This window comes from Emiliania huxleyi (genome assembly GCF_000372725.1).
Source record: "Emiliania huxleyi CCMP1516 chromosome Unknown EMIHUscaffold_163, whole genome shotgun sequence".
NCBI lineage: Eukaryota > Haptophyta > Isochrysidales > Noelaerhabdaceae > Emiliania > Emiliania huxleyi.
Genome location: NW_005200951.1, coordinates 1 through 18,162, shown reverse-complemented (window position 1 = coordinate 18,162; position 18,162 = coordinate 1). Strand labels below are relative to the sequence as shown.

The 18,162-nt window shown below is 66.2% G+C and overlaps 5 protein-coding genes across 5 annotated transcripts; 3 read left to right on the top strand and 2 right to left on the bottom strand.

The window, feature by feature from the left end:
* Positions 1 to 357: 357 nt before the first annotated feature.
* Positions 358 to 4,862, bottom strand: EMIHUDRAFT_230326 (hypothetical protein; the record flags this gene model as incomplete). Its single annotated transcript, XM_005785127.1, has 4 exons — positions 358 to 369; positions 1,866 to 1,999; positions 2,072 to 2,312; positions 2,385 to 4,862. 4 exons carry the CDS (start codon positions 4,860 to 4,862, stop codon positions 358 to 360), a joined length of 2,865 nt encoding a protein of 954 aa, XP_005785184.1.
* Positions 4,863 to 6,413: 1,551 nt separating this feature from the next.
* EMIHUDRAFT_112101 (hypothetical protein) lies at positions 6,414 to 9,838 on the top strand (the record flags this gene model as incomplete). Its single annotated transcript, XM_005785126.1, has 7 exons — positions 6,414 to 6,823; positions 6,950 to 7,002; positions 7,075 to 7,407; positions 7,820 to 8,403; positions 8,680 to 8,970; positions 9,233 to 9,535; positions 9,566 to 9,838. 7 exons carry the CDS (start codon positions 6,414 to 6,416, stop codon positions 9,836 to 9,838), a joined length of 2,247 nt encoding a protein of 748 aa, XP_005785183.1.
* A 1,461-nt stretch (positions 9,839 to 11,299) lies between these two features.
* On the top strand, positions 11,300 to 12,309 carry EMIHUDRAFT_230324 (hypothetical protein; the record flags this gene model as incomplete). Its single annotated transcript, XM_005785125.1, has 2 exons — positions 11,300 to 11,485; positions 11,632 to 12,309. 2 exons carry the CDS (start codon positions 11,300 to 11,302, stop codon positions 12,307 to 12,309), a joined length of 864 nt encoding a protein of 287 aa, XP_005785182.1.
* A 585-nt stretch (positions 12,310 to 12,894) lies between these two features.
* On the bottom strand, positions 12,895 to 17,475 carry EMIHUDRAFT_112099 (hypothetical protein; the record flags this gene model as incomplete). The annotated part of the gene is made up of 8 exons (XM_005785124.1): positions 12,895 to 14,274; positions 14,339 to 14,389; positions 14,464 to 14,596; positions 14,666 to 14,715; positions 14,805 to 14,986; positions 15,056 to 15,114; positions 15,154 to 15,344; positions 17,227 to 17,475. 8 exons carry the CDS (start codon positions 17,473 to 17,475, stop codon positions 12,895 to 12,897), a joined length of 2,295 nt encoding a protein of 764 aa, XP_005785181.1.
* A 250-nt stretch (positions 17,476 to 17,725) lies between these two features.
* EMIHUDRAFT_230321 (hypothetical protein) lies at positions 17,726 to 18,153 on the top strand (the record flags this gene model as incomplete). Its single annotated transcript, XM_005785123.1, has 1 exon — positions 17,726 to 18,153. A coding segment is annotated over one exon (428 nt), but the record flags the coding sequence as incomplete, so codon positions are not given.
* Between the last annotated feature and the right edge of the window lie 9 nt (positions 18,154 to 18,162).

Here is an 18,162-nt window from a genome sequence, read left to right as displayed (position 1 = left end):
GGGTCGCCTTGGACGTGTACCTGTGGCCTGGGGGGGGGGGGGGGGGGGGGGGTAATGGGGAGGGTGGCCGGGATGGGGGCGGTGATTAGGGGGGCAGCCAATTTCCCTAACCAGTCCTGGGGAGGCCCGGCAAAAAAATGCCCCAAGTGAGGGAACCCATCAGGCGCCGGGCACCCCCCCAGGGGGAAAAAAGGGGAAAAGGGCAAATTCTTTTTGGGCCCCAAGTAGGGGTGGGTGCCGCGCCTCCGAAGGAGGGGGAGGGACCGTGTCGCGAAAGCCCTGCCGGGGACACGGGCGCATGCAGGGAGAGGTAGGGGGGAGGAGGGGAGGAGAGGGGGGGGGGAGTAGGTCGGAACCCTACTGCACTGCCTGGAGGTCAGCCCCACGAGGGGGTCAGCCCTGCAGTCTCGCAAGTAGTGAGGCGACAGGAGAGGGGAGGAGGGAGGAGGGTCAAGGCGCAGGAGGGGCGGCGGCGGACACGCCGATGGTGTCGAGGCGGAGGGCATATGGGAGGGCATATGGGAAAGATCAGGCGGCGCAGGGCGAGCCCGCGCCTCAGACGAGGGCGGGTCGCCTTGGACGTGTACCTGTGGCCTGGGGGGGGGGGGGGGGGGTATTGGGGAGGGTGGCCCGGATGGGGGCGGTTATTAAGGGGGCAGCCAAGTTCCCTAGCCAGTCCTGGCGAGGCCCGGCGAAGAAGTGCCCGAGGTGAGGGAACCCATCAGGCGCCGGGCACGCGCGCAGGGCGGAGAAGGGGGAGAGGGGCAGATGCTGTGTGGGCCACAGGTAGGGGTGGGTGCCGCGCCTCCGAAGGAGGGGGAGGGACCGTGTCGCGAAAGCCCTGCCGGGGACACGGGAGAGGAGGCCCGAAGTGAGGTAGCGCCCGGTCGGGAGGGTGGCCGGGATGTGGGCAGTGGGGAGGGAAGAGAAGTCGGCTCGGCTGCGGTGGAAACACAGCACCATTGATCACAACGGAAGGAAGACAGGGGAGGAGGAGGGGGCGGAGGACGGCGGTCGACGGCGCTGCAGATGGCGGGGCTGATGGGGGTGCTGATGGCGCGCGGCGGTGTGCGGAGGGCAGCGGCGCGGCGCCGCGGTGTGCGGAGGACGGGAGCTACTCGCGCCGATGGCGAGCGGGGAAGGAGGGGCGGTGGAGGCGAGGCTGGGGAGAGCCGGGTCAGACGCTGACGGGGGTTGAAGGGTAGGGCAGGCTGGTGCCCGGGGAGAGCGGTGAGGAGGGATTGCTGGGCTGGCGCACATGCTGGTGGACGCTGCGTCCGCTCACGGCGCCGCGAGGAGCAGGGACGGCGCAGGGTGGTGAGCCTGCGGGGACCGACAGTGTCCCGAGAGCCTGCGGGGGCCGTCGCAGGGGAGGAGGGCCCGAGTGAGACAGGGCATGCTTCACGAAAGCGAGGGCAGCGGCGGAGTGGTGGGGCTGTGAGAGGCGGGCGCGTCTGCTACATTTGCGCGAGCGGTCGGCGCAAAAACCTGTGGCCTGACCTCGGCTGTAGACCGGCGGACGCGCAGAGTGCTGATGCAGGAAGGGCAGAGCACGCCTGAGGGAGAGCTGGGATGCGGCAGGTAGCACCAGGCGAGAGCCCGCCGGCTTTTTGCAAAAACAAAGAAAACGCCGCGTGGCCTAGTGAGTTAAATCGCGGGAAAGACATACAAGTTAAAAGCGGAGGGAAGCTGTAAGCCGGTAAAAGAGAAAGAGGCACGAGAAAAAGCGAGTGACAATACTCGGCGATCCCCATCTCGAACGTATCACTGTTCGCTCACGGCCTCCACGGCGCTGGTGCCACACGCGCCGCCGCACGCACTTTGCGAGGCGGATCTCGGGGCGCCAACGCCTCCCGTCGCGCCACCGGCTCCCTCGCAGGCTGCGCTGCCCCTGCCAGGGGACCGTCCAAGCGCGAGCCGCCGCCCGTGTAGCGCGACATCTTTGCACGGTCGCCGCTTCGTGGCGTCGGGTTGCCGTCGGTGAGGCGGGATCCCGTTCCTGTCCTAGGCCGACTAGCGGACCCGCTGGTGGTGCCACTGCTCAGGCACTGCGTTGTCCTGCCGCGAGCACCTTTGCCCGGAGTGGAAGGGTGCTGGGCGGGTGAAGCGGCGGCGCACACGGCCGAGTCGCTGCTGCCGGCCGCCTCTGGCGGTGTCTTCGTGCACGCAGTAGCCGTCGGCGCATACACGGCCTGGAGGACGCCCGGTGCGAGAGCGAGCAGGGCGTTCGGGTCGTCGGAAGCGAGGATCCGTCGGCGCTGCAGGGATAGGGCCTCGAGTATCTCGCCCTGCGTGGTGAGGAAGGCGTGCTCCTGGGCCGCGGGCGACGGAGCGAGGCGCGCACTCGCGCGCGCCACCCGGGAGATACGGCCGTGGAGGGGCACGTTGCAAAGCCGCACAACGAGCGGGCGGTTTCCCCACCGTAGAGCACGCGCCGCATCGACGTCGACTGAGACACGCGGGACGGCAACGTGCTCGAAGACCTCTAGGTGCCGCACGAGGACCTTTGCGCCAAGAAGCTTCCGGACAAGGTGCACGTGCGGACCTAACGTGTCGAAGGGCGCAGCCGACTCTCCAGCGCGGAAGCGCGGCTCGTAGAAGACTGTCGAGAGCTTGGGCAGCGCAGCTAGAGGTAGCGGCGCCGGGCCCGCAGCGGCAATGTCGGCCTGGACGGCCGCGACCAGGGCGCGAGCGGCCACCGTCGCGTCGACGTCGCAGAGCAGCTGCACAAGCAGCGAGCCAGCGAGCGCTTGCGCCGCGTCTGCATCGCTGTTGCTGAAGCCGGCTGAGAGGGCTGTCTGACGCGCAGCGGAGCAGGCATCGTCGGACCGGCAGAGCGCAGCATCGTGGAGCACGCACGAGTCGCAGCACGCCACACTGCAAGGCGAGCGGCGGCCGCCAAAGGCGAGGAGCAGGCCGTTGCGGCGACAGGAGCATGTGGTGCTCAGCGCGAGCACCTCCCCGATAGCTGCATCTGCCGCGCCGCGTGCCGCCTCCACCACAGCAGCGTTGGCGGCCTCGTCATCGTCGCCGTCGCCCATGCGGAGGCGGTCGAGGTCGAGCCGCGAGTGAGCGTACGTGACAACGAGGGCGGGCATCGCGAAGTTGCGGCCGGCGCGACCTTTCTTCTGCGTGTCGCTGAAGAGGCTGGCGGGTAGCTCAAACATGTGGATCAGAGATATGTCCCGGTCAACCCCCATGCCGTACGCCTCCGTGGCGATGAGCAGCACGCCGTCAGTCTCGAGCCACACCTTCTCGGCCGCGTCCTTCTGCTGCCGCGTCATGAGTGGAGGCTGGGAGCCGTCGGCGGCGCGTGGGCCAGGCATCTTCCCCGTGCAGTAGGGCACTGCGGGGAGACCAGCCTTGCAAAACCCATGAGCAAGACTGAGCGCCTGCTTTGCCTGCGACACGTACATCATCTCCTTGCCCTGTCGGGCGTAATCCGGCGCGTTGTTGCGCACCGTCAGCACGGCACGCAATGCGATGTCTAGCAGCGGCTCGTCGGCGGCCCGCACGTCGAGGGGCAGCGTCACGTAGGAGATGTTCGGACGGTCGATGGGCAGGCGGAGCACGTCGGTCGGCTCGATGGAAAGCTGCAGCGAGGCGATGAGGTCTGCCTCCGCCTCACCGGGCGGGATGGTGGCGGTGAAGGCGCTGACCGGTGGCGCTCCGAGGCTAGGCCAACGCGCGACGTGCCGCTCTTGTACCGCACGAATGCTGCGGCCCAGCCTCAGATAACTGGGCCGATAGGTCATCTGAGTGGCGCAGTGCGCCTCGTCGACGACAAAGCGACGCAGGCGCCCGCTCAGCTCAACGGCGAGCCACGTGCGCTGCGCCGCAACGCTCTTCGATTCGAGGTGCTCGGGAGTCGTCACAAGCAGGCGCACGCCCGCCGGGTCGAGGATGCGGCCGGCGAGGGAGTTCTTTCCCAGCCCTCTCACCTCCTCTTCCGTCACGCGCCGCGCCGCGCCCTCTGCCTCGCTCTGCGGCGTCGCCGCTGTGCGGCTCTGTGTGCGCGTCGTCGGTCCGGTGGCTGGCGTCGTCGCTGCAGCGCCGCCCTTCCGAAAGTAGCAATCGCCGCCGTTGATGCAGCCGCGGCACTGCCTCAGGCCGTAGCCGCGGAGCTTGTCAGCCGCATCGCAGCGGCGCGCACAAGCCTTAGCGCGGCCCGGTCCACAGGGTCCAAACCGGCGAGGCAGGCAGGCCACGCACACCCCGCACCGTGTGTCGCGCTCACGGGCCCACTCGAGGCGCTCGGGATGCGTCGCCCCATCCCCGCCCTCCTCCTCTCGCCGACACGCGTCGTTGCGACCGGCGACTGTAGCAGAGGAGAGAGCAAACGATAGCTGGCCCGCCTTCCATTGCAGCTTCTCGGCGAGCGCATTTGCCTTGCGCACCTGGTCGACACGCAGCGACTCAAGCGGGACGACCAGCACCGTCAGCCCACCCGCCTCGCCCGCAGGCGAAACTGCGAGGGCGGGGAGGACATAGCACAGCGACTTGCCGCCTCCAGTGCCCAGGATGTACAAGCCGTCCCTGCCGCGAGCCATGCTCTCGATGATGGCTCGCTGCGGCGGCCGCAAGTCGAAGCCGAGCTCACTGGCGACGCTCTCAGCCGCGCCAAGATCGATCTCGCCGCTGATCAGTTCGAGCCCCGGCGTCTGCATCGCCGCTGGCTGCCCGTCCCCGCCTGCCCCACCCTGCGGCGGCCGCTTCTGCGCCGTGAGTGTGGCGGCGTCCGCCGCCGGCAGCTCAGCTGTCGGAGCAGACTCGCCGTGCTGCTCCACCGCCATGCCGGAGAGAGCTTCGTCCGTCTCCATCTCCACGTCGGCGTCCGCGCCGCCTTCGCCGGCGTCGCCCATGGTCCTGCATTCGCATTGGTCGCACGCGTCATAGCCGGGCGCAGGTGGGTCTGTGCGTCGGCGTGGGCGGCCGAGGCGGTGTGTGAGCGGCCGGGCAGTCGAGTGGGGCTATGGGGCGCCCCGTGTCCGCGCGGGGTGGCCAGGCTGTGGCTGGGAGTGGAGCGCGGCGGCTTTTGCACCTCCTGTGGAAGCAGCCGTTCAAGCGAGGCGGACCGTGCGACTCGATTGTGGACTTGTGTAGCCGCTCCTGCGCGTGGCGGCCAGGTGGGTGGGTGCTCTGGCGGGGTGCAGCGACTCAGGAATTTAGGTGGGCGCAGAGGAGCGCGCGCCGGGCGAGACTGCGGGCCGAACGCGTTACGAAAGGAATGCCGGTGCTTTGCCCGGGTTTACGCAAGGGCCCTCCCTGTGGGGGGGCCCGTGAACATCTTTAGCTTGTGAGCCAGGAAAAGGGTTGGTTCGGAACTCGTGCGGGGTGGGGTAGGACACCGTGTCTTGTGAGCCTGTTTGTGTCTGTGTGTCGCTCGTGCGTGTCGTCATCATCTGTCCAGCGTCCACCCATACCGCGTTGGTGTCCAGTCCGAGCCTGGCTGTTCTTCACCTTAGCACGTGCATCTTCTTCAGCCACACTCCATTGACGTTGGGACAAGCATGCCACGTTCGTCGGCAAGACTGGCACCGGCGGTGGTGGTAGACGTGAACGTGAGCGCGCGCGATTTAGGTTGGTTGACCACCATTCATCTGTGCTCAGCGCCTCACACGCCTTTGACCAGCAGAAGCAGCCGCGTGTGGGTGGCGCACTGCGAAGCTCGCCTTGTGCCCGCAGAATGACGCGCAGCCCCTCACATCTTTCGGGTGCGCCTGGCGATCTGCAGCGACTAAGCTGCCTGAACTGCAGTGGCCAGGCACGCATCGCCAGCCAAGAAGCGTAATGAAGCGACTGGCGGGGGCACCGCATTGAGAGTGTGTCGAGGCTTTCCCTAGCTCAACTGTCGACCCTAGCGGGTCGCCAGCCGATCGTCATTTGTGTGTATGGGTACAAAGAGAGACGGTTCAACTTGTGTGTGTGTGTGTGTGTGTGTGTGTGTGTGTGTGTGTGTGTGTGTGTGTGTGTGTGTGTGTGAGCTCAACTTTGTGGCAGGGAGCCGTTTGTTTTGGTCGTGGAGGTCGTGGAGGTCGTGGAGTTGCGAGTCACGCTCGGACGGACAAAATCGACAACACGATCAAAATCGATGCTAATCGATGCCGTCGCCGGACGCGGCGGCGAGGCACAGGGCGCCGGCGTGGCGCGTCGGCAGGCCCACCACGAGCGGATGCGCGACGAGCGCGCTCGGGAAGCGGCCGCGGGCGACGCGGAGCTTCCGCCGGAGGACGAACGACGCGGTCGAGATGGCGAGCGAGCGCCGCCCACGTGCTGGACAGCGTGGCGGAGGTGGGCCCGAACTACGCACGGTTTTGGTTGCCCCCTCCTGCTCTGATTAGACGCCACAACCAGGGCGGTGTCGCACCAATCGCCGGGCACAGAAGGATTCCTCCTCACTCTCCATTGACAGCATGTCTGATATCGAGTACACGCACTGGCTGCAGATCGAGCGTGGTGCCACCTGCATGGTTGTCGGCTCCGCTGGCCGCACTCCGACCTTCGTTGATACACTTCACAAAGCGCGGAAGCGGGTCGACTCGTGCAGGCCGGGACCGGCGCAGGTGGACGCGGTCGCGGGAGCACGCGCGACGTGCGACGGCATGCTGGAGAGGGTGAAGGCGGCGCTCGAGCGCATCTTTTTAGATGCGGATGCAAGCGGCGCCAAGGCTGCAGACGCCAACGCGCGGCTGCAGGCGGTGGCGAGCGAGAGCGTCGCCAACTTTGCCGCAATCTTCCTCGAGTACAACGCGCTGTGCGAGCGCTCGATACTGAAGCCGATCGAGACGGCGAGCGCTCGTGCGCCGTCTACGGAACTGTCCCGGTGCGGCGCCTGCACAGACACCGACATGTACATGTCGCCTCGTCGCCCCGCGCTCTAGGGTGTGGCCCGGACCTGCCCTCTCGTGTCGCCTCGTGCGGCCGACGACCTCTCACCCCCACGGCGCAGGGACTTTGCACTGCTCAAGAACACGTACGGCGTGGAGCGTGCCTTCCTCTGCGGTACGCTCGCCCTGCCCACACAGGCGCTGCCCAGTAGACCTCTCCCAGACCTCTCCTGGAGCCGTCCTGCAGGCGCGCTCGCCCTGCCCACGGAGGCGCTGTCCGCCATGCCTCCGCACGCCTCGTCTGCGCTGGTCGTCAACCTGCAGCGGCAGCGCGCCCTCATCGAGCGGATCCAGACCCTCTCTCCGCCGCGCGCGCTCGAGCTCATCGGCGCCGCGTTTGAGCTGACGCCGCCCGAGCTGAGGGACGTCCACAACGAGCTCCAGCGGAGCCTCGACGTCGCCGCCCTGAAGAGCGGCGGCTTGCGCGCGGCGCGGTGGTTCGAGCTCATGACGGCGCACATTGACAAGCTCGAGCCGCCGGCCGGAACGGAGAGCGATACAGAAGAAGGCAGCTGCGCCTGTAGGCGCACATTGACAAGCTCGAGGCGCTGCAGGAGCTGCTGCACAACTTCGAGGTGGCCAAAGCTGTCGCCGCCGCTAACTCTAGCCCTGGCCCTTCCCTGACCCTGACCCTAACCCACGATCTCGAGGTGGCCAAGTTGTCGCCGCCGCGCTCGCCGCCGCCCGCCACGTCTCTCCACGGCGTGTTCGCCGCTGTCGGCGGCGGCGGCGGCGACGGCGCGGGGGAAGTGTTTGAGCTCGAGCGATTGGGCGAGGGGATGAGCCGAGACTAGCCGAGATTAGCCGAGATTACGCGAGCGTCTATGAGCGAGCTCGAGCGGCTGGGAGAGGCGGGAGATTGCCCGAGATCGAGGAGCTTCTCCCGCCTCATCCAGGTCAGCGAGTGAGTGACTCAACGGTGTGAGTGGCAGGCGACGAGTTGCGCCGCCTCTCGGGCGACCAGATCAAGGAGATGCTGCTGAGGCGCGTCGCGGCGGCCGCCGCGCCGCCCCCCGGCCTTTCGGCGAGCCAGGCGGCGGCTGGGCCCCCGGCGGGCAGCGCTGCGGCGTCGATCGATGCGGCAGAGGATGCGGAGAGGCAGGCGGAGAGGAGCCGCTTCGCCAGGGCAGCGGCGGTGGTGACGCGCGGCAGCGGCGGCAGCAGCGGCGGCGGCAGCAGCGGCAGCGGTGGCGGCGGCGGCGGTGGCGGCGGCGGCGGTGGCGGCGGCGGTGGCGGCGGCGGCGGCGGCGGTGGCGGCGGTGGCGGTGGCGGCGGGAGCAGCAGCGGCGGCGGCGGCGGTGGTGGCGGCGGCGGCGGGGTGCACCGGATTGCGCTGCCTTCGCTTGCCTTCCGCAACCGGCTGGGGCGGGGTCAGAGCGGCTCCACCTACCTGGCGGAGTGGGGCGGCCGCAGGGTGGCGGTCAAGGTTGCGTGTGGGCGCGAGGATGCGCACACGAGTTGGCAGGTGGAGGTCGGCATGCTGCTGCGCGCGTCCCAGCCGGGCCACCCGAACGTGGTGCGCCTCGTCGGCAATGAATGAAGCTCATTATTACCTGATTGCCTTCCCTCTAGGCCACCCGAATGTGGTGCATCTCGTCGGCGCCGTGCAGGAGAGTGGCCGAGAGGACGCGAGAGTAGCCGAGGGTGGCCGAGAGTACGCGAGAGAGCCCGAGATATCACGGAGATAGCCCGAGTAGCCCGAGAGAGCCATAATGTGGTGCACCGATTGCTCACGGCTCGCGGACTCTCGGGTGATCTCGCGCCCTCTCGTGCAATCTCGCGCCACGTGCAGGAGCAGCTGACCTATTGCGTCGTGCTCGAGTACTGCGACGGCGGCGACCTGCACCAGGCGCTACAGCGGCCCACGCCGCCCGGCTTCTTCCTCCGCGTCGCCGGTGGCGTGGCGACTGGGCTCGCCTTCCTGCACGGCCGCGGGATCATGCACCGCGACCTCAAGTCGCCGAACGTGTTGCTGCACGGCGAGCGCGGCGTCAAGATTGCCGACTTCGGCCTCGCCGCCCTCCGAGGCGATTGCAGCGGCAGCAGCAGCCGGAGCAGCAGCGTCGGCGGCAGCGGCAGCCGCGTGTCGGCCATCGCCCTCACACCTCGGATTAGTCAACTAAGCGCTGGCTAGTAACTCGCAGGCGGCCGCACGTCGACGAGCGCCCTCACGCCCGAGACGGGCACATACCGCTGGTGGCGCCTGTGAGGATGAGTTCTCAATCAATCGTGAGAACGAGTTGATGATAGGCACGTACCGCTGGATGGCGCCCGAGGCTGGGACGCGCGAAAGGTGCTCGGAGAGAGACGAGTGTTTCCATCTTTAGTCGTGACTTGGACGACAGGTTGTGATGCGCGAGGCGTACTCGGAGAGCGCCGACGTGTTTAGCCTCGCCATGATCCTCTTCGAGCTCATCACGCACACCGTCCCCTTCTCCGACCGCTCGGCGCTGCAGGCTGCCGTCTCGATCGGGCTGCAGCGGCTGCGGCCGGCGATGCCGGACGGCACTCCCGACGCGGCGCGAGATCACCGAGATCATCCGAGACCCCCCGAGACCCCCCGAGATTGGATGCCGGGCGGCACTCCCGACGCGGCGCGAGGGAGCGGGCCTGCGCGCGTCTCCCCCTCGAGACGCGCCCCCCGGGTGGTGCGCCAACAGGTGAGGCTGCTCATCGAGGCGTGCTGGGCGGATGACGGCCGCGCGCGCCCGAGGGCGTCGCACGTCGCGGAGCACGTCGGCTCCATCGAGCTCGCGCTGACTCCGGCGCAGCGCCAGTGGCTCGACTGCCCGGCCGGCCACCGGCTACCGGAAGGCGCGCCGGCCGTCCTCTGCCGCCCCGGCGCGGCGCTGCTCCGCAGACAGCCGGCGCCGGCGGGAGCCGGCGGGGCGGGCGGCGGGCGGGAGGGCAGGGAGCTCGGCGCGGTGTCCGAGTCGCCAGAGCTGCGGTGACCCGATACTTTTGCAGCGCCCGCGGGGGTTACCTACAGCCTAGGCGAACCCCTATAAAATAGCCATATAGCCACCAGGGGAAATGCCAAAAAACTGACAGAGTTCAATCTCATGCACTACTGGCGCCGCCGAGCGCCCGCGCAACGCCAAGGGCAAGGCCATGAGCTCCGCCTCCGGGCGGACTAGGTCCAGCCCTGGGTGAGGTGGGTTGTGACATTTGGCGAGATTCCGCGGCTTACTGGGCCCCTGAGCTGCTCCCCGTGTGCGATGTGTGGCCCAGGCATGGTTCTGATAGTGAACGGGTCGGACCTGCCAAACACAGGCTATACAGCCCCACACACGCGCCCGCAATAGCTCTTGGAGAGCATGCGTGAGTGACGCGCTGCAAGCCGCGAGAGTGGCATTAAATAAGGTAGAAAATCACACGGACTCGTTGCTCCGACGCGTCGTGCGTAGCCGCGGGCAGGTGGCAGTGCACGGCCACACACCGGCTGTGGCGGCTCGTATGCCCCCGGCAGTAATGCTGGTCATTAACCTGCGTATTGGGGCCGCAGCAGACTGCTGCTGTGGCGGAGCCGCATCGTGGCGGCTTCACGTGGGTGGATGAGGGAATGCCCGCCGGATGGCCGGGTGGCGTTTTTCTGGTGATTCTGGTGTGGCGCTGTCATGAATTCATTTTGGTTTTAGGTATATTGTTGGCAAATCAAGACACAGAGCTCACACAGAATCACAGCGGGAGGAAAGCGGCGAGTCGCAATTCCTGGGGTCCTTGTGGCGGGCCACCCTGTCCAGAGAGAGAGGCATGGATGCCAATCTGGGGTCTCTCGACCGAGTCTATGAGCCCTGGCCGCTCCCGGTTGTGGCAGAGGTTATGGAACCAAGCGACGGAGATGGTGCGGGGGTACGGGTGAATTCATTGGCCATGCTAAAAATTCTTTCAAAATCGAGTTTGCGTTAGAAGTGACCCGAGCCGCCGGGTGCCCCGCAGCGGCCTCGCTGGGCCAGAACACCGGTCCGCGAGTGCTCCGCAGCAACCTCGCTGGGCCAGAACATCGGCCCGCAAGGTGGGGTGCTAGTATGAGACCGATCCGTCGCAGTTCTCTTGCTCCAAGCGCTTGCACATCGGCGGTTAGTGGTGCAATAACCTCCGAGAAACCCATCGGATCGCTTCTCATCGCAAACCCTGTCAGCAGAGTCCTCCTACGGGAATGTACGTAAGAGCCACATACATTGAGAGAGAGACCCCCTCTCCCTTTTCTCCCAGTAAGCTAAAAGTACGTACATTGAGAGAGAAAATTGTTATGACCCCCCAATGAACACACCAGTGAGGGAGGGCGAGACGATCGAGAGGTCCCGTACCATGCGGAATCGACCCTACCAAGTGCTCAAGTGCTCAAGAGAGAAAATACAAGCCGCTCACGCCGGACACAAACTCGGCCGTCCTGCCACGTCTCTCGGGACATGGCTTTGCCATCCTGGTGCAGCGTGGCTCGCAGCGGCGAGGAGTGCAACACGCTCGGCTGCAAGAAGTCTGAGCGCTGCGAGCGGTCGAGCTCCTCGCGTGACAATGGCCACCGCAAGAAACAGGGGCCTCCGGATCGCCCCTCTCGCTTCCTCGTCCTCTCCTCCCAGCGCTCTGGCACGACGGTTGTCGTCAACTAACTAACTGCAGTGACTCCTTGCGCCTGCCTACAGCGTCTCTTTTGCAATCTGCAGGCGTTCAGTAGTAGTAGCAAGCAACTTTAATTCCAAGATCGGATCCCTATCACGCCCACGCGACTAGCGATCCGCAGGCGTTCATGAGCGGCCTTGCGCGCCTCTCGGGCTGCCTGCGGACTAGCGTAAACGAGCCTTTGTACCGCGTTGGGAGGAGATGCCGCGAGACGTCGCTCTTCTCTACGTGCGCCGAGCCCCTCCTCGCGCGAGCCTTCGCGGCGATGGGGTCGAGGTGCCGAGTTGCAGAGAGCGACGACCTGGCGCGGTACAACGAGACGCTCAGCCGCTTCGATGTGACGGGCGACGCCTCCTGCACACGGGCTTGCGGCTTCAAGGTGATGTACAATCAGCTCCCCCCCGTCGACTCGCTAGCACATCTCGCCTCCAACACCTCGACGACTCGAGTGGACACACGCGCCTTCACGCGCTTCATGGCGTGGAGCATCGCAAACGAGGTCCGCGTGGTCCACCTCGTTCGCCGCTCGCACATCCGCAAGGCCATATCGCATTTTCGGGCGGAGGAGACGGGCGTCTGGCACAACCTGGAGCGAGAAAAGCACCCGCCTCCATCGGCATCGGCAGCTTCGCGGTATGCACTAAACACGTCGGCGTTCGAGATTCTCAGCATGGTGGAGTGGATGGTCGTTGAGCTTGTGGAGGTGCGGGGCGCGCTCCGGACGGGCCTGGCGCCGAGCGCACAAGTGGAGATCTCATACGAGGCTAGATGTAGCCGAAATGTGATGTGCACGCCTTAACGTGAGATCAATTGCATTGAGATCGCACCTTATCGGATCAATCTCCCGCAAGGCGCTATACGACGGTCATGACGCGCGCCTCCAGCGAGTGGAGCTGTCGAGGCTGCTCGCGCTGCTCGTGCCGGACCAGGGCTGGCAGAGGGAGCTCGCGCGGCGGTCTTTCACCAGCGCATACCGGGCAGTTGGCAGGCGCCGGCTACCTTGTCGCAAGCAGCTGCTTCAGTGGCGAGCGGTACGAACGGGGATGCTCGAAAGCATCGCGTCGGGACGGTTGGCAAGGACGAGCGAGGAGGTGCGAGAGTACCACTTTGCGTTGGACGACTGTGCCTCCAGTCGCTCGCGCGGGAGTCGTGGGTCAAGCATGCTCTTCATGGGACGACGGTGATTCGTATATCGGTGTGAATAAGAATATCGACGACACGAGACGCGATGTGTTCACGGCGATCTCCCATGTTCCCGCGTTCGTTTTATTATCGTTAAAAAGTTTATGCACCGTATCGAAGAGTGTTGGTAACGGTGCTGCAACAGTGTATGTTCTAGCCGCCTGTGGACAGGAGCAGGTACACACAGGTCACCGCTCCCCCTCTAGCGGGTTCCGTTGGTGCTCCGGGCGTGCGCCTGCGCAAAGAGGTACGCGATGCAAGCACGGTCCGGTGCGCCATCCGGCGAGAGCCCCGACTTTGCCTTGCGTACGAACGTTGCCGCCCCGCGGCCAAGCATGTCCACGCCGGCGGTGACACCCAGCGAAGCGATCTGGTCCGCCCAGCGCTCCGGGTCGCCGAGTGTGGCCTGCAGAGGAGGCGGCGGTAGGAGAGGCCTCCCCATAAGCGCGCCAGTCACGTCCCTCAGCGACGAAGCGAGGGTGCTGAGGCCCCCGCCGCGCAGCACTGTGGCCACCCTGGGCTCGAGCGCAACTTCCGCGGCGCTCATCGCCGCCGGTCGGCCTTGCCGCTCCCACTCAAGCTCTGTGATGTACTCAACCATCCAGCACGGCTTGGGGCCTCCCCACGCGCACCGCTGCTCGAGGCCGCCAGAGAGGCGGCGTGGCGCTGTGCGCAGCAGGTCAGCCCCAAATCCCCCGAGGCCAAAGCCGCGACCGCGAGGCTCAAATCCGCAAAGTGTCTCGGGGATTACGACCACGAGCCCGCCTAGTGCGCCGAGCAGCAACAGGTTGCCTGCGGGCGGGAGGGGGTGTGCGTCGTTGGCGACCGGGCAAGGCGGCCGGGCGAAGGTGCGGCAGGGTGGGAGGGCGCCGACAAGCGTGTCCAGCTCGATGCTCGAGGGCGGGTCGCAGGCGCCCAAGCCAGAGCTGCTGCCTGCCAGGCGCAAGAGGCCCCGCCGTCGCCTCCCCCACCCGAGCGTTTCGGCGGCCAGCCCGTCCGCCTCTGGGTGCCACCAGCCGCGAGCGCGCAGCACCGCCCGGCGAGCCCACGCGCCGGCACGCACGGAGGCTAGGTGCGCCATTACAGCTGGCATCCGCCGGTGCGTGGCATACGACGCCGGTCGACCCTCGGCGAAGGCGGCCACCCTCTCCTCGGCGCTGTCGACGACATCGCCGATCGAGCGGCCGCTCGTATCGAGGTAGCGCTCGGTGTAGTGGCTGAAGAGCTCAACCGGTGCCCGGACCAGCCACGAGACGCCCGCTGCACCGCTCCCCCCAAGCGGCCTCAGCGGGTAAAGGCACTTGCCGAGGGCGGGCCAGCCCTCGCACCTCCCGAGCGGCCCGTCCTGCCCCTTTGCAGTCCACTCCTTGCGCGCGCGCTGCTTGAGCGCGTACTCGGCCGTCTGCTCCCACGTGAAGGGCTTCTTCTTCCGCCCGCCGTACCGGTACTCGTGCAGCGCCGTCGAGAAGACGTAGTAGGACAGGTTTGTCATCGCCGAGACCACCACATCGTTCATGAGGGTCTGCTCGTCCGAGTTGGAAAAGTAGGGCGCCACCGCCCACGGCACGTATTGGCGGACCGCCTATGGCGGATGGCGCTCGGTGGCACCACAAACACCGCAGTGGGGCCAGGTGGCCGCCGGCGACCTCGGGGTGATGCATAAACAGGTCGATGCGCCGGGCAACCTCCCCAAGCACCTGAGGGTGGACGTGTCGCACTGAAGAGACGCGTAGAGAACGGGATTGAGGCTGCGAGCGGTCCCGTATCGCACCCACGCGAGGCCGGAGCCACGCCGCGCGCCCTGCGCGTAGAAGACGCCGGCATTGAGCAATGGCAGGTCCGGCTGGACGACGAGGTTGGCGGCGCCCAGCTGCCGCTTGAGCAGAGGGTAGGGGTTTTCAAACCTGGGCAAAGAGGATGGAGGGGAGGGTTAGGATTAGGGCTGGCTTCGAGAGAAGAGGGTAGCAGTGAACCAGGCGGCGTCGGTATCGGTCTGCAGCACGTTCACGCCGTGGTTAACCGCCTGTGGGCACAGAGTTGAGATGGCGCCAGATGCCAAGCTCCACCGCCTTTAGCCGCCCGTGCTCGTGATTTTGGGTCTAGAAGGTGCACCTCTCGCACAATTGCCGCTCGGGCAGGCCCGGAGAGGCCGCTGCTGGATACCAGTGCTAGCGCCCAGCATCTAACGGCGGCCGCCAGGCGAGCGACGAGCGCCTTGCGGACGTGGTAAAAGTAGAAGCGCAGGTCCCAATGCTTTCGGTTGCACAGCCCTTGGTTGTTTGGCCGCGATGGCGCTGTGACATGAGACGGGCAACGGAAGCGTGGGGAGATGGCTTGAGATCTCACATGCAGTTGGAGCGCACCGATCGAGGAACTCCACACGCATGCGAGCTGCGGCACTGTTCGGCGGAGCCGCGCACAACTAAAGAATGGAAGGGGGGGGGAGGTGGGACGTCTGCACAGGCGGCCGAGGGCTCTTCGGGGAGGTTGCCTTGCAGCTGAGTCCGAGACGAAGAGGGTGTGCCGCAATCGCAGCGCCCAGAACTGCAGGACGGTGTTGAGCGCAGTGGGCGACCCGTATGGAGAGCCGTCGCCGCAGATGAGGACCAGCTCGCCCCGGTAAGCGACTTGCGCGACCACTCGCTCGAGCACCTGATGATGCAACGAGGGCACCTCAGAGGCATCGCTAGGATTGCGAGGACGTGAGGTAGTGCGTCGAGGTCGGGGTTGAGTCTAGGTCTAGGATTTGGGTATGGCCACTCTCGAGCGAACCCCGGGTTGGTGACGGTCTGATCCAGTCTCATTGAAGGCAGGAAGGCGGCCGGCCGACTCAAACCACGACGGCTTGGCGCCTCCCCCACCCTTGCCGCTGCCACTACACCAGGGGCGAGGCCGTCAAGGGTGGCCGCTGGGGTGGTGTCTGTCTGTCGCCTTGCCGGCACGGCGCGCCGCTGCGATTGGCGTGCATTTGCATGGGCTCGTCTCGCCGGAGCTCTGCCTCCTCTGGGGCTGGCGGCGGCCCGGTGGCGGACAGCGCTCGGTGCGCGGCCATGCCGGGGTGGTGAGCGTGTGATCATTTGAAATTTGCCATCAACCTTGCGTTGGCAAACTTGAGCAACCCGGCGTCACGGAGAAAGGGCAGAGGTGGGCGTCAGGAGGGAGGGGGGGGTGAGGCCTTCGATGTTATGAAACAAAACACATGTGCACAACATACGCAGATACAGACATCCCGCACACAAAACCACAGTGAGAGGGAAGAGCGGACGCCGCTCGCCGCGGAGCGATACAGCAGCGAGCCGAGCCGAAAAATTCAAATTGTTTGTGCCAGCGATTGAGAGAGAGATTTTTAGCAATACCAAACAACTCTAACACTCACACGTCATTTGGGGCCTGGAGCCCTGTTCACGCGCGCGCGAGACGTGCAGACAGGGTCGCCAGGTGAGAGCGAATGGCGCGGTTCACGCCTCGCACAACAGAGAGAGAGAGATGCGCTCTGCATGGTGGGACATAAAAGAGAGCGAGTACTTGGGCGAGTAGGCCGTGCGGTCAACGCTGCCGCGCGCGACTTTGCGCGCGAGGCGGCGCAGCTTGAGAACGGCGGTGGGCGAGAAGCCGCCGCCGAACGTCTCGTGGAGCAGCAGGTTGAAGTTGTTGCGCTTGACAAAGATCGCGTCGTGGTAGAAACCGCGATGCGCCTTGACGTAGCCGTGGCCGGTCTTGGGGAGAAGGGTTGGCCGGGCTGCCCGCGCGCCTTGCAGCCCATGTTTAGGCGGCGGGCCTTCTCTTCGGTGTTGCCGAAGGCGTATGAGTGGCCAACGGAGGCGGGCGTGCCGCCACTCGAGGCGTTGCCAATGAGTGAGTGAGCCTGAGGCGCGCTGCGCCGCGGGTTTGCACGTCGGAGCACACCTCTGCTTCTCTCCGCAAGATATGAAGGAGGGCAACTCAACCACGTCCACTTCCCTCCCCCTCCCTCCCAACAACGCAGCGCAGGCCCGCCACACACACACACACACACACACACACACACACACACACACACACACACACACACACACATACACACACAACATAGCGAACACACACGCGCACGCACGGACCGCGGACACTAGAGTAGTTCGCGGACACCAGTAGTACTAGCGGACTCTGCGCTGAGGCGACTCTGTGCCACTGCCAGCCCAAGATAGCCCAGTGCACGCCGCAACGCTAACGCGACGGCCGAAGCGCCCAAACTCCGCCGAGGGAGCTCGTTCAGAAGAATTTGCCCGAACGTTCGCGCCGCGCCTGCTCCTTCTTGGAGATCAGGCGCAGGCTCGCAGCCACGGGCTTGGCCTTCTTCTCCTTCGCCTTCAGGAACTCGAGGCTCTCCTTGTACCTGAGGGCGGAAGAACACGGGGCGGCAGATATGCGAGACGAGGGGGCGATGCGTTGGGGCGGCGGCAAGGCGTTGTGCGGTTGGCCAAGCGGGCGCGGAGAGGAGAGGCTGGTGGCCCTGCTGCACCGCTGCTTCGCGAGCCGCGCATTCTCCTTGTTGGACCGACTTCTTGATCGACTTTTTGACAGGCTTTGTGACCGACTTCTTGACCGCGGTGGGCTTTACAACACCACGGGCCCCTGCCTTGCCAGCCACCGCCTTCTTGGGAGCAGGCGGTTTCGCCGAGAAGAGAGCGACCGGCGTGGCGGATCGCGCATGCCGCACGTATCCGGCAGCGAGTGGCGGCCGCAAAGCCGGCCGCAGTGAGAGTGCCGCGGGAAGGGCGAAGAGCAGTGCGAACGTCGGCCGCATGCTACGAGCGCACTCAGTAGGTAATTGGTGTGGTGCGGCTAGAGTGCGGCGGCTTGGTGCGGCGGAGGTGTGGGCACGCTGAGGATTACAGTCGATTACAGCGAGGCGTGACACACTGAAGAAATACCCAATTGCGGCGGCGGCGGCGCGCGTTAGCATACGTTTTTTCTTCTGCCACGCGGAAGCCCTCTAGTCCGTGCAGCCAACAGCTGCAGTGCGGCCGTCTGCCGTTTGACGAGAGCGGTGGGACATGCGACCCGTCTTCACGCTCTTCGGCGACTCCATCACGCAGTTCTCCTTTGGCCCCGGCGGCTGGGGCGCCGCGCTGGCAAACGACTGGCAGCGCCACGCAGACATCCGGCTGCGCGGATACTCGGGCTACAATACGCGCTGGGCGTTGCATCTGTTGCCGCATCTATTCCCGAGCGGCGGGCGCCCTGAGGACACGCCCGCGCTGGTCGTCGTCTTCCTTGGAGCGAACGACGCCACGAGGCCGCCGCCCCTGAGGCTCCAGCCAGAGCAGTCGAGCCGACAGCACGTGCCGCTCGAAGAGTATCGGCGCAACTTGGTCTCCATCATCGGCGCGATCCGCGAGTGTGGGGACGGCTCGGCACGCGTGCTGCTCCTCAGCCCTCCGCCGTGCGACGACGTCGCGTGGGCGCAGCACTGCTCGACGACGTACGGACT